Here is a 15231-nt window from a genome sequence, read left to right as displayed (position 1 = left end):
ACTGGAACTGTCCAAAGCAGTAAGAAATCCCCATAGAAAACCTCCCCTGTTCTGGACACTTCTTATTATGCACAGAGATGGCAGCAGAGAGCACTGTGTCAGACTGGAAAAAATACACCACTTACTGCAGGACATACAGCAGCTAATAAGTACTGAAAAACTTATCTAGCTAAATGATTTTTAAGAAGTCATATACAAATCTATATAACTTTCTGCCACAAGTCAATTTGAAAGAAAAAAGAAAAATCACTGGAGTACTCCTTTAAAATAGCTTTGATAGTTTTAAATGATATTGAAAAGAAGGTTGGTGATGGGTTATAATATGGACTGTGTTTATATATGTTCAGGGCTGGATCTCCTCTTATGTACTTGTTTTAATTTTAAGGAAAAGAAACAACTTTCTGAGCAGTTAGAGGCTATGAAGAAGCAGAGTATGTCTTTGTTCCAAAAGAGAGAAGATCTCGATGAGTTGGAAGTTTTTCAGCAGCAAGAAATGGCAAAAATCAAGCACATGGTAAGGAGGTCAGACTTAATTTTTATTGACATGGGTGACATATTCATCAGAGCTGTGGCCACGGGTTGCAGTAGTAGTGTAGAAAAGGGATCTGGGTTGCTTGGACATGGTTGGTGAACTTTTCTTTTTTGGTATTTCTTAAGATGGTTGATATTCTTATTACTGATCAGCTAATAGTTGGAGACCCTGCCAAGTTCACCCGCTTTTAGAATATGACTGCATATAAAAGGGGTATTCCACTCAAACATATCTTTTGATATGTTGGAGCCCATGGTGAGACTGATCATTCCTTCTATACTTGTTATTATCTATTCAGTCTCCTTCTCCCAGTTCTGAGCTGCTGCTTTCTGCTGAAGTGTATGTGTTAGCTTTTCTGTCTTTCTCCCCCTCCCTTCTGAGACAGCTGTTGTAAACAAGAGCCTGGCAGGCTGTATCTACAACATCTCATTGAGCAACTTGACCTCAGAATAACCCTTCCAGCATTACAAAGAAGTCACAGTGTTGCAGATAAAGCCTGACAGGAACTTGTTTGCATCAGCTATCGCAAAAGGAGGAGGGGGAGAGAAAAGCTCACACAGAGATTTTTGTGTTTTCAGCAGAAAGCAGCAGCTGAGAACTAGGGGAAGGAGACTGAATAGATAATACAAAGTAAGGAATGAATTGTTAATGTCACCAAGGGCAGCAGCATATCAATAGTTTAAATTGAGGGGAAGACCCCTTTAATGTATTGTCTGCAGGCTTTTCTCTTCTGTTACATTTAGGATGGGGTCTCTGTCCTTTTCATGGATGACGTTTTCTGCACAGGGAAGGATAATGTGAGGGAGGAGCGTTGTGTTATTGTAGCTCCATGGCATTTCTGCTTAGTCTAATTGAACTTTTTGCTTTGTGGCAAAAATTTCAGCTGTTAAAGAAAGAAGAATTGCTGAGTAAAGCGGAGAAAGACTTAGAGCTGAAACAGAGAGAAGCAGAGAGCTCACAGACAGAGCTTCAGGAGAGCCAGCACCTCTGCCATAAACTCAAGGAAGACCTTCAGCAACTCCAGGAGGAACACTCCAAGCTGGCCGAGCAGAGGTGAGCATCACGAGAATGATCCCTATGTATGTCTAAAAGACCCCTAGATCTAAGAGGCTCTTCGCATTACATATGTCAAACAAGGTATAGCACCACATTTCTATAGGGTTCAACACACAAAACAGATTCCCCACATTTGTCTCATGCAAAGTACACATATACCAGCATTAATCTGACCATAGATTAACACTTTGGGTACACCACAGGATATGTATGTATGTATACAGCCAAAATATACCATAGTTCCATATAAAAGAAAAGGATCAGCCTTTCTCTACAAAGCATAGCTGTGCTTGTACAGTCATGTGCTCTGGTTCTACAGGGCAGAACTGGCAGCAGCTCAGGAAGGGGCAGAAAAGAAGATCACCGAGCTGGAACAGAGACAGCAAGAACTCCAGGACTTCATCCAACGGCTGTCTGTGGACTTACAGAAGGTGAGTGTAAGATACCGTCAGACACAAGATAAGACACTTCTTAACCTTCACTTTCTGCAACACAATTTTTTATCTCTTTTCTTTCACAAAGAATGGAGGATGTCCGGGGATGCCGTTGCCCCAGGTTAGAGGGTCATTTAAAAGCTTTGCTTAAAAATATATATATTTTTTTAGTTTTTACTTGCCTTACACCTCCCATTCGGTTATATTCCATAGAACCATGCCTCCATTTCCTCATATGGAGTATTGTTGATAGTATATTGCTCATAATGTATTGCCTCTTTACTTAGGCCCAGTCTGCAGCCTCAAGCAGCGAGAAAAGATTGAATGAGATTCAGGATGATTACGAAACTTTAAAACTGCAGCATGAGCAGCTGAAATCCAAGGTATGGGTATGACACATATATTATAAGTTATACAAAGATCCTCACCCTCAGAAGGTAGAGACCTTGTGAGGATTGGTGTCGTCTATAGCAGTGATTTTCAACCTTTTTTGAGCCGCGGCACACTTTTTATATTTAAAAAATCCCGGGGCACACCACCAACCAAAATGGCACAAAATCACACTAAAACAGTACATATTATACACATAGTTAATAATATAGATTCTAAATGTATTTATACTCACTCAGTGTGAAACCTGGGCCTGTTTTCTTCTCCCCCCTGTGCTTCTCTCCTGCGCTTCTCTCCACCATACTTCTCCCCCCTACTTCTCTCCTGTGCTTCTCTCCACCATACTTCTCCCCCCTGCTTCTCTCCACCATACTTCTCCCCCCTGCTTCTCTCCCCTGCTTCTCTCCACCATACTTCTCTCCTGTGCTTCTCTCCCCCATACTTCTCTCCACCATACTTCTCCCCCCTGCTTCTCTCCTGTGCTTCTCTCCACCATACTTCTCTCCTGTGCTTCTCTCCCCCATATTTCTCTCCACCATACTTCTCCCCCCTGCTTCTCTCCTGTGCTTCTCTCCCCCCTGCTTCTCTCCTGTGCTTCTCTCCCCCATGCTTCTCTCCTGTGCTTCTCTCCCCCTTACTTCTCTCCTGTGCTTCTCTCCACCATACTTCTCCCCCCTTCTTCTCTCCTGTGCTTCTCTCCACCATACTTCTCCCCCCTGCTTCTCTCCACCATGCTTCTCTCCACCATACTTCTCTCCCCCCCTGCTTCTCTCCCCCCATCCCCATGTTTCTCCCCCCCCTGCTTCTCTCCCCTGTTTCTCCCTCATCTCCAGGTTTCTCTCCCCCATTGTTTTCTCCTGTTTCACAGGGGCACCATAGTTTGGGGAACTTTCCCCGCGGCACACCCGACCATGTGTCGCGGCACACTGGTTGAAAATCACTGGTCTATAGGATGTCATTGCTCCATCCCTTTTTAAGAGTGTTGAAACACAACTGGGGATTGTTAGCCAAGCCATAATCTCTTCCTAAAGAAAGCATTGCCTATGATGAGCTTCATCGCAAGTACCAACTTTGTTCAGGAGTAGGCTTTCTTTAGCATTTCACACTAAGATGTCATCAGTTTTGGTGCTGGAGAGCTTGCACATACATAAAGAGATAGTGACTATTCAGAGACTGTTTAGTCCACCCAGTAATCTGCCCTCTGAGTTTTACCTAGTGCAGGGACACAGGGTGATCATTGCAGAGGATGAAAGAACACCATATATAATCCATGCATTAACTATTCAGGCCCTTTCCTTTTGGCATTAAAAAAGGTATATATTAATATATATGTATATATTTTTTAATTCTTGCGTTATACCATTGTTACTATGATTTACATTTGTAATACTGATAGCCTTGTTTTGCACTAGATGGCAGTAGAAGCTGAAGAAAAAGATGCCTTAATCGTACGTTTACAGGAAAAAGTCAGTTCACTGGAGAAGACGCTTGAAGGAACTTACTCTGGAGAGGAAGGTCTGCAAGAACTTCTTAAAGAGGTAAGCACATCATAGACGCACTGCTGGGGTTCGGATGTGGTAACCGGTACAATAGAAGCATCTAAATTGCATGGGCAAAAAAAACCCAAACACATATCAGGAAGTACAAGTAGTCTAAGGCAGCAATAAATAAAGCAGTTGCTGTCATCTCTATAAGCACTGAATGGAACAGCAGGAAAGAGCTTGGGACATACCTCACCCCATCACACCCCACCCAACAGATGATGTCGGTGGAGTCTCAGGAGAGCCCTGTGCACCTTACACTGATGGCCAAACCTTTCGGTCAGAAGTATAATGTGTATGAATAGCCCATGAATGCCTAGAGGGGTTGTCTCACCACTGGCAACTCCTTTAAAATGGAAGTCCCCTCCAATATCCCGAAAGACATCTGAGAAATAACATGTGCCTGTTATTAATATTTGCAGAAAGACACCCTAGAATTGAGGCTGAATGAGACAAGACAACAGCTATTGGAGACCCGAACGCTACATGTGGATACGGTCACTCAAATGGAATCCCAAGTAAGTACCTATAGATTCATAACTTTATTGTAACATGAGACACCAGAGGTGCTTGTATTCTCTGCTACCTATACAGATCTGATTATTCTGCAGGACATAGGAAGGTAATTCTGAGATGAGTTTTTCTTACATCAGATTATTCTTCACCGCTAAGTGTAAAGAATGAACTTGCTAAAACACTAGGAATATTGGGGGATTGCAGATGTGGAGCCTGTGAGATTATAATTGAGCTCCAGACTGTAATATAAAGAGATCAGTGCAATGAAGTACAAGTTACTCAACCTTTCTGTGTATATTATATCCTTATGTAAAATTCTCTACATTCAGCTTAAATAGGTAGTTCAGCATAGGGCTGTGGAGTCGGTAGTCCGCAGCACCGACTCCTGAATTTTATCAGGAACGACTCAGACTCCTGCTCCTTCATAAATGGCCAGTCATATACCAGGGGAGTTATTTATCACACTGGCTCAGCAACTTCTCCCTAATGTCCTACATGATCCTGGGGCAACTTCTGAGGGAATAAGGAAACCTATAAAGCACCTTCTCCTGTGCGTGCAGCCAGTCTCCAGCCTCCATGTCCTGAACAACTCAGAACTAGACTAGATGGAGCAGGGGGTCTTTTCCTGCTGACAATCTTCTATGTTCCTGACTAATTATTCACCATACACAAAGAGGAAACACTGCTAACAATGCCAGATCCCTGTAATATAGAGGTCAGCCATAGTGATATACAGGGGGTCACACATAGTGATATAGAGAGGGGTCACACATAGTGATATAGAGGTCACACAGTGATATAGAAGGTCACTGTGGGGGCACGCAATAGCACGCACACACACAGCCTGCTGCAGCCATAGCCAACACTCATACAGCTTGCTGCAGCCATAGCGCACGCCACACACACACACACAGCCTGCTGCGGCCATAGCACACACTCGTACAGCTTGCTGCAGCCATAGCACACACACACAGCTTGCTGCAGCCATAGCGCACGCCACACAGCTTGCTGCAGCCATAGCGCACGCCACACACACACACACACACACACACACACACACACACACACACACACACACACAGCCTGCTGCGGCCATAGCACACATACACACAGCCTGCTGCAGCCATAGTGTGTGCGCACACACACACACACACACACACAGCCTGCGGCAGTCATAGCACACACACAGCCTACTGCAGCCATAGCACGCGCACACATACACACAGCTGCAGTCATTGAACACTGAAGAAAAACACACAATTTTCTCCCAGAGAGAAAACACCACACTGAGGACAGAGGTTACTCCTACACTACTTAGGTCTTCTTCTCCTCCTCCTCTATATTACACAGGATATCTTCATATTACACTGCTGCTCATATACAGTCATCCAGCATCCAGGAAGAGAACAGCACAGATCTCCCCACACACAATGGACTCTTCCAGCTCAGAAACAAACTGCCAAATAGTGACCGACAACTTTTCCATGAACCCCCTTATGTAATAGGGCCAGTGTCCTATTAGAATGTTGCTCATAATATATATTCAAGAGCAAAACTTGTAAAATTCATATCAAAATTCAGTTCTACATTTTTTAAAAAAATTTTTGAAGCTGGAGTCGGAGTCGGTACATTTTTTTTCCGACTCCAGCCAAAGCTAGCTCCGACTCCAACTTCAACTCCACAGCCCTGGTTCAGCAAAACATGTGTTCTTTCATATCAACTGGTACCAGAGATTTGTAATTTACTTCTATTAAAAAATCTCAAGTCTTCCAGTACTTATCAGCTGCTGGATGTCCTGCAGCAAGTGGTGTATTCTTTCCAGTCTTAGACAGTGCTCTCTGCCACCACCTCTGTCTGTGACAGGAACTGTTAACCCTATAGAAAGCCTCTCCTGCTCTCCAGATTGGAAAAAATACCCCTTCCTGCAGGACATACAGCAGCTGATAAATACTGGAAGACTTGAGATTTGTAATTTACTTCTATTTAAAAAAATCACTTTCTGAAACCATCTGGCAATATATATTCTTAACCATTTATTATGAGAGTTCAATGTAAGAGTCTGTATACAGAATGTTTTAATACGTACCTCCAACACAATGCTATAATTTATGCATCTTTCTATACATTATCATTTAGTAGGTGACATGTTCTTCTGTTTTAGTTTACTATCAGTAGTGTAATATTAGTTATTAAATGTTTGCTGCTTTACATTTTTTTCAGACAGCAAAACTGAACAGCAGGTTGCAGGAGATGCAGGATTTATTACAGCAGAAGGACGCAGAGTTGAACCAGTTCAAAGATGAAAATTCCTTAAAGGTTAGAGGTTTTGTGCCACCAATTCACCATAGGAGGAACTCTCTTGTTCAGGTCACATGATAAGCCCGCCACTACCCACACCATTGCATGTTATTGGGAAAGCTCAGAATCATAAGTAATGTTTACAGAGTGAACTCTTTCTTCGATTTCAAAAAACTTGTATATTATGTAGCTGCTGCTCACATGCTGTTTGTTTGGAGGGTTCCTTTAAATTAAGCAGACAGGATGTTATGCCATGCTGCCTGAAGTTCCTACTGTTATCTCTTATCTGAAGAGGAACCTCGTAGTACACGGTCAGTTCTCCAGCAGCATCACCATAGAAGAAATGGAGTAAAGCATGGTGTCCTTTAAAGGAGAAGTCCGGCCAAAAGTATTTTTTAATATTTTATTACTTATGGAAAGTTAGACAAACTTCTAATGTACATTAATTATGGGAAATGCACATATACTGCTATTTCCCTTAATTTATTAGATCATGGAGTGTTAGAATTTTCTCAGAAACCGTGACATCACGACCCAGGGTGTAATTCCTATGGAGTGTCCAGCAGGGGGCGCACTATATATATATAGACGTCAATAAGTACCATTGAGTTCTATATATAGTGCACCCCTGCTGGACACTCTATTGAATCAATGGATGTGTATGTAAAAATGTTATGTACACTACGTTTTGATTGAATACATTTATGGAATACTTTGGGGAGCAAGTGTCCTTGCTCCCCAAAGTATCCCATAAATGTATTCAATGAATACATTTGGAGGGCACAGAGCAGGAAGGGAGAGAGGTGCCTATTAGAGATGAGTGAACCGGGTTTGGGTTCGAGTCCATCCGAACCCGAACGATCAGTATTTGATTAGCGGGGGCTGCTGAACTTGGATAAAGCTCTAAGGTTGTCTGGAAAACATGGATACAGCCAATGACTATATCCATGTTTTCCACATAGCCTTAGGGCTTTATCCAACTTCAGCAGCCACCGCTAATCAAATGCCGAAAGTTCGGGTTCGGATCGACTCGAGCATGCTCCAGGTTCGCTCATCTCTAGTGCCTATACATCTACCTCCCCCCTGCTTGTGCTGGGCACATATACACAGTACTACTCCTCCCATCTTCTGCTCATAGTATGAGCAAAGGATGGGAGGAGTAGTACCTGTGCTATTCCCAGCACATCGCCGCTTGCGCCGCTCCTCACACAAGGGGTCGCTTCATAATGCCCCCTCCTCCCGGCTTCAAACGTGTAACTATCCCGCCACCGGCCGCCACTCCTCACACTATCCTGCCGCTGACTCCCCACCGCCGGCCGCCGCTCTCTGCTCCTAAATACCGGCTCCCGGTCCGCACTGGATGCCGGCCGCGTTAGCCTTTCCCCACCCCGCAGGGAGCACAGCACTCCCGGTGCTTCCTAGTGTCCCCGGCCTCCCTGCGGGGTGGGGGAGGGCTGACGCGGCCGGCAGAGCGGAGGCCAGCTGCAGCGAGTCAGCAGCGGGATAGTGTGAGGAGTGGCGGCCGGCGGCGGGGAGTGAGCGGCAGGATAGTGTGAGGACCGGCGGCGGGAAAGTTACACGTTTAAAGACAGGAGGAGGAGGGGCATGATGAAGCGACCCCTTGTGTGAGGAGCGGCGCGGGCGGTGGCGGCGATGTGCTGGGGATTGCACAGGTACTACTTCTCCCATCCTCTGCTCATACTATGAGCAGAGGATGTGAAGAGTAGTACTGTGTATATGTGCCCAGCACCGAGCAGGGAGGGAGCGGGGAGGTAGATGTATAGGCACCTCTCTCCCTCCCTGCTCAGTGCCCTCCAAATGTATTCATTGAATACATTTATGGGATACTTTTGGGGAGCAAGGACATTTTTACAAACACATCCATTGATTCAAAAGAGTGTCCAGCAGGGCCGCACTATATATAGAAGTCAATGGTACTCTATATATAGTCAATAGACTTCTAAAGGAATTACACCCTTCGTCGTGACGTCACAGTTTCTGAGAGAATTCTAAGGCCTAGTTTACATATATAAGATGCATCCGTTTTTTGTAAAAAACTGACTGCAACTGATATCACAACTGATGGCAAAAAGGTCATCAGTGGTCATCAGGTTTTATATAATTTTTTAATGAAAAAACATCAGTTAATATCAGTTGCAATCAGTTTATTCCTTCAGTTGTCATCAGTTTTTTCAACAGCATATAGGGGGCAATCTATATAGGGGGCAGCACCAGAACAGGAGATAAAATATCGTGGACAGCTTTGAAGGGGTAGGGAACCTTGGCTCTCCAGCTGTTGCAAAATATCCCAGACATGATGAGAGTTGTAGTTGTGCAACAGCTGGAGAGGCAAGGCTCCTACCCCTGTCCTAAATGGTGCTACACTGTATAGAGGAGCTGGGGGGGCAGGGGTCACAAGAGTTTAATGTCGGGGCAGGGACAGGGACTTCTCTATGGAGCGCCGGAGGCAAAAGCTGGAGGATGCATAATGCATGCGTCTGCACACGGCATGCCTCCGGCACCCCATAGACGTTAGTGGATGTGGTGTCAGATAGCTGACCTGGCCGTACGTCAGAACGCTGCATGATGCATTCTGCTGTACGGCCGGTCCGGCGGCATCAGTTGTAGAACGGATCATCCGAACTGTCCCATTGAAATCAATAGGATCAGTTCAGAGATGCGTTTCCCTCCAGTGCTTCTCTACTGCAACGGAGGGAAATGCCGCCGGATTGCCAGATATATATGAACTAGGCCTAACACTCCATGATCTAATAAATTAAGGGAAATAGCAGTATACAGTATGTGCATTTCCCATAATTAATGTACATTAGAAATTTGTCTAACTTTCCATAAGTAATAACATATTAAAAAATACTTTTGGCCGGACTTCTCCTTTTAATATGTCTTTGTAATTCAGTAAATGACAAACTTTTTTCTATTAATTTAGAATTCCCTATTGGAGGATTTAAACTATATTCTATTCTAAACCAAAGAACCCACTTAAAGAGTACTTGTCATCAGAAATAACTTTTGACATGTCACAAGTTATTGATCACAGCGGGTGTCACTGATCAGGAGATACGGCCAGGGAAAGACAGTGGCAGCCAGAACGTTCACTTCCTAGACATTTCTCCGATACTGCTCTGCCTGTCAATTAGAGTCTTTGAGACTACTTTGATGGTCAGAGAGGGGGACCCAGGGACTGGATCGCACTGCTGCTGGTCTCTTACCGGCTGTATCTCCTGATCCCAGTTGATCTCAGCAGTGAGACCCGGTGGGATTAATAACAGTCAAGATGCCTGATGACATGTCAAAAGTTATTTTTAATGACAGGTACTCTTTAACCATTACCCAGCCTGTGCTGTAATAGTATGTTGCCATTAGCGGGAGGACTGTATTAACAGTACTACTGGCACAGTGATGGTGTGGGCAAAGCAGCTGCGGCTGTACAATCACATGGGGCGCAGGATGTATTTTACATGAGACCTTATGCTACAGCGGCCAAAATTGGAGCAATTGCAGCACCAAAATGATTGTGCAGAGGTAGGGGGCTCTCTCTGATAGCCCATTGGTACGCCAATGATATAAACCTGTTGCGTGATTGGATACCATAGCAGCCATTAGTCTAACAATAGCCCCTAGGTAGCATCTGTGTAAATGATTACTTGTGTAGAAGAAAAAAATTAACATGGCACTCAGAATGTGGAGACACCAAAACAAAAGATTGTGCTTATTTTGCAAAAATTAAAGGGGTTGTCCAGCCAAAATCTTTTTCTTTCAAATCAACTGATATCAGAAAGTTATATAGATTTGTAATTTGCTTCTATTAAAAAACCTCAAGTCTTCCCATACTTATTAGTTCCTGTATGTCATGCAGAAATGTTGTTTTATTCTCAGTCTGACACAGTGCTCTCTGCTGACATCTCTGGCCGAGACAGGAACTCTGTCTTGGTTTTCTATGAATCCCCATAGAAAACTTCTCCTGCTGCTTTCTGCTCTGGACAGTTCCTGTCTCGGCCAGAGATGTCAGCAGAGAGCACTGTGTCAGACTGAAAATAAAACATTTCCTGCATGACATACAGCAGCTAATAAGTATGGGAAGACTTTAGATTTTTTAATAGAAGCAAATTACAGATCTATATACCTTTCTGATATCTGTTGATTTGAAAGAAAATAACTTCCGCTGGACAACCCCTTTAAAGGGATACTCTGGGCAAGCAATTTTTTTTAACGTTCAGCCATATGTGAATATTGTGTTCCATGCACTGGCTGCTGATAAGCTTCTGTGCCCACTGTTCCTTAGAATATTCTGTGTATGCATTACTTTGTTCTTTTCAGCTCCGAGATCTAGAGCAGACAATACAGACAATCAGAGAGCAGCTACAAGCACGAGAAGAGGAGCTGAGGCAGAAAGAGGAGCAAATCACTATGTGTGTATGTATCCGTGCAGCTAACTATAGCTTTTCTGATCACTAGATCAAAGGGGCGAGAAGCACTCAGCTGTGAGCTAGGCTTTTCTGTCTGTCTCTGGGGACGAGAGGCTTGGAGTGTATTGCTGTATACTTTTTATTAGCTTTTATACAACTCTCTAAGGGAAAGCTGGGTCCAGAAATTGAACATGTAATTATAATTTCTTTTTTCCTTGCTGACATTTCTGTTTTCTCATGTTTAGCAGTCAGAGCTAAAGTCTGAGACCGTTAAGCTAACACATCAGCTACACAGTGTGAGACAGCAATGTGTGGAGAAGGTGGATCGACTGGAAGCCCAGATCTCCGCTCTAGAAAGTGCCAGAGAAATTGACAGGACGTCAGCACAACACAATACTGTAAGCATGGTAGTCTTCAATCTAGTCAGAGAAAACGTGTTCTTCGTAAATCTGCTAATATTTTGCTTTTAAAGGAGATGTCCGGCAACAACATTTTTTCAAAAGACCCGGGGAGGAGGTGGCTGAACCTAACTCACATGTACCTACCTCCCCGACTCCATGGCTGAAGTCTGCTGTCGGCCCCTCCGGTTCCCTTTCCCCCGGCCACTTCCTGGTCTGAGCGGGGACCCGGTTCATGAGGTGTTAGTCCCGCTCAGCCAGTCACCGGCCGTAGTGGGATCCTTGACCGTTGACAAGCTGAGTGGGGCTGACACATCACATCCTGTTCCCCGCTCAGACCAGGAAGCAGCTGGGGGACAGTAACCAAAGGGGCCGACAGCCACCTCCTCCCTGGCTCTTTTGAAAAAAAATAAATAAAAATAGTCGGACGCCAGACGTATCCTTTTAATACAGATTTTGGTCACCACTGCTATTATAGGGGTTTCCTGGAGAATAATTTTTTTTTTATCTAAATTTGTTCTAGCTGGAGTGGAAAAAAAAAAGTATTCTCCTCCCACTGATCCTTTCCTGATACTTCCTTAAAGAGGTTATCCAGCGCTACAAAAACAAGGCCACTTTCTTCTACAGACAGCACCGCTCTTGTCTCCAGGTCAGGTGCGGTTTGCAATTAAGCTCCTTTCGCTTCAATAGAACAGAGTTTCAAAACCTGCACCCAAAGTGGAGACGAGCAATGCTGTCTCTAGAAGAAAGTGGAATGTTTTTGTAGCGCTGGACAACCTAAAGGGTCATTGAAAGAATGGTGAGGTTGTTCATAGCCGTATAGTTCTTCATCATCCTCCTTACCAATTCATGTGCAAAAGACGGACGGACGGGGGGGATTAGTGTGGCTCGACCACGTTAGGTTGATTAGGCGCCTCACCGAGGGGAGGGGATATTGCTACACAGGGATGGCAGGACCTCCAGTGCATAGCGCAGGCCAAAGTTCACAAATTCTCATTTCAATTGGTACATTTGCTTTAAAGTATTGCATGGCACCCAGTCTTTATAGTTAATAGAAATGGGGCTTATAGTGGGTTAGCGCTTTAGAGGACACAATTGATAAATGCATTTGTGTAGTATTTTCTTATAGCCCTTATATATTTGAGCTGTCTGGAATATATTAAGCTATTGGATTCATATTTTTTTTTGTATCAACTACTTGTATACAGAGTCAGCTAGAACAAGAAAATGAGACTCTTCAGCAAAGAAATAATGATCTAGAAACTACACTGAAAAAGCTGGAAGCGGACCAGGAGAAGACAAAGGTATGTACTAAAGTCATATAACCAAAAGCAAGGCACAGTATGCTGTTACAGTGTGAACTGGTCATCCATGGTTCATTACTGGTACTGCTTTGCAATGACTTGGCTGGAGCTAGTCGCTTAAAGAAAATAAGGAAAATTAATAATTAGGAAAAACACTTCCCTGCTGCCTTTCTGATGGAGCTCTGGTGCTTCGCCATATGGAATAGTCCACATAGCCAGTTAATGGCTAAGTTGGGACACCACTGTACCAGGAATTTTTAGGTCATGCAGTAGAATAACCTCTAGAGTAACATCTGCCCTGCATAACCAAAGCTGGTTCTATGTATGTACCTTCTATTAGAATTACCGTCAGATTGATTATAGATAATGCCTTGACATTTTGGAGGAAGTACAAACATTAAGAGAGAGAGAAGAAAAAAAACCCTAAGGTACTTGTTTTCTTCATTGTCCCTCAGGGACTAATGTCACGCTGTATTTTACAGTTTCTAATCATAAGGTGGTAGGCTACTGTTTGTTTACATACAATAAACTATGTTTAGCGTAAGTCCATAGGGATTGATGGATCTGTTCTGTGCATGTGTAACAAGATATTCATACACTGCATTATATAAAAGTTCCGCTTTAAATGTGTCCCCATTGCAGGAGGAGCTGAGTAGCCGAGAAATGGTTAGTGTTGAGATTGCCAAAGCTTTGGAGGAAACTCGGAAGCAGAAGGAGGATCTTCAGCAGCAGGTTTGTCATACATGTATAGGAGCCAGGACTTTAGGTTAAATACATAAGACATTATTGGACTTGTCAACAGAGGATGTAATTTACAATTATTTTACATCTGATGCCTGTAGTTCTGGTTGATAGTCTTTTCATTTTGCTTTCTAACAGGTGGCAGATCTGATGGCTGCGACTGAGAGGAACACCCAGGAGATGTCTCTGAAGGAGGAGGAGTTGGCCAGAAAAGACGAAGAAGCTGCACTACTGAAAGGAGGTGATCAGTGTTCTCCAGTACATGTGACTTGTAGTCCAGTGTTTGTCAGCCTGAGCTAAGCACTCCCTGTTCTAGTAGTTCACATCAAAATACCAGCAAGACTGTGGCCATGCACAGAATGAGGGCTGGCTGATCATCTAGGAAGGTAGCCTGTTCTCTTTTTAACCATCATGATCATTGCCTTGTTCAGGTATAAGAATTATTTGATTATTTGCCCATGGTGGCTATCTTTAGGAGGTCAGCAGTTTGTTCCAAAATACTAGTGACATCTAATGTGGTTTATAAATGTATCGCCCCCCCCCCCCCCACACACACACACACACATTCATAATTTCCATGTATTTCCTCTGCATTACCTCTAATAAGTCTTTTTTTTACCTACACCCACAGATTATGATGCCATTGTGATAAAAATGCAGCAGTTACAGTTTGATCTGGAAACGTATAAAACTAGAGCAGCCCAGAGCGAGGAGTCTGCTGAAAAACATGTAAGAGATGTCAGCGTGCAGCTACAGGAGCAGAGGGAGGCTCTGCTGGCAAGTGAGTCACAGGTAAGAAAGAGCTAGAGAAGCAAGGTATCTAATGTCTGGCCTTATTTTACAATTCACCGATCAGAATACTAACAACTTCCTAGCATCCTGATGTCCATGTGAGCTCATTCTCTAGTGACTTCCCATGGCCTGAGGCTGTGGCCTTCTTCAGGTTGGAGACTACTGGTGTGAGTAGTTATGAGTAGAATTTCAGCTCTGCTCCATTCTCTTTAGTGGAACTGAGCTACAATATTGGTACCTAAGTACCTTCCTTTAAAAAAGCACCTATATTTTTTTTTATAACCCCTTTAAATTAGGCCCTATATATTCTAGTTGGAGATGAAAGATTCTGTAACCAACACATAATAGCTATTGGGTAAAATACACTTAATTGTCCAGTCCTGATTGAGGGTATTACATGATCAGGTCACAGTAGACTGTTTCTTCTTATTCCAGGTGTCCTCACTCCAAGAAGAAGTCTCTACGCTTTATGAACGTCTGCATGGTACACATAACCAGGAGCCTAATGGAGAAGTGACAGTCGGTGACATTGCACAGCTCCAGAAGGAGAACCGGGAAATGGAGCAACAGATTGCTGAAAAAAATAAGGTTTGTTCTAAATGGAGTAAAGGGGAGGAAGCCGCTACCAGACTGACCTAGCAGCAGCTTGTTTTCCTTGAGAACAAAAGGATCAGGCATGTTGAAATCCAGCAGTCTAATCTTTTCTGTCGCTCCCAACATCTGCCATTTCAGAATAGTCAGGTGGCCACAATATACAAAAAAGATTGACTATCGTAGACTTTCAGATGGATCTGTCTGTCCA

The 15231-nt window shown here is 43.7% G+C and overlaps 1 protein-coding gene across 4 annotated transcripts in view; it reads left to right on the top strand.

Annotated features, from left to right (window-relative positions):
• GOLGA1 (golgin A1) overlaps window positions 1-15231 on the top strand; it is a 38590-nt gene that overhangs the window by 17591 nt on the left and 5768 nt on the right. For all 4 annotated transcript variants that reach the window (XM_069986189.1, XM_069986186.1, XM_069986187.1 and 1 more), the window contains 14 exons: window positions 386-514; window positions 1416-1585; window positions 1908-2019; window positions 2310-2405; window positions 3825-3950; window positions 4376-4471; window positions 6690-6785; window positions 11106-11201; window positions 11440-11592; window positions 12801-12896; window positions 13539-13628; window positions 13776-13878; window positions 14269-14429; window positions 14865-15017. In XM_069986189.1, coding sequence (XP_069842290.1) covers window positions 386-514; window positions 1416-1585; window positions 1908-2019; window positions 2310-2405; window positions 3825-3950; window positions 4376-4471; window positions 6690-6785; window positions 11106-11201; window positions 11440-11592; window positions 12801-12896; window positions 13539-13628; window positions 13776-13878; window positions 14269-14429; window positions 14865-15017 — 1677 coding nt within the window. The remainder of the gene's footprint in view (window positions 1-385; window positions 515-1415; window positions 1586-1907; window positions 2020-2309; window positions 2406-3824; window positions 3951-4375; window positions 4472-6689; window positions 6786-11105; window positions 11202-11439; window positions 11593-12800; window positions 12897-13538; window positions 13629-13775; window positions 13879-14268; window positions 14430-14864; window positions 15018-15231) is intronic.

Source organism: Dendropsophus ebraccatus, chromosome 10, assembly GCF_027789765.1.
Source record: "Dendropsophus ebraccatus isolate aDenEbr1 chromosome 10, aDenEbr1.pat, whole genome shotgun sequence".
Lineage (NCBI taxonomy): Eukaryota > Metazoa > Chordata > Amphibia > Anura > Hylidae > Dendropsophus > Dendropsophus ebraccatus.
This window is presented reverse-complemented; position numbering and strand designations above follow the sequence as displayed.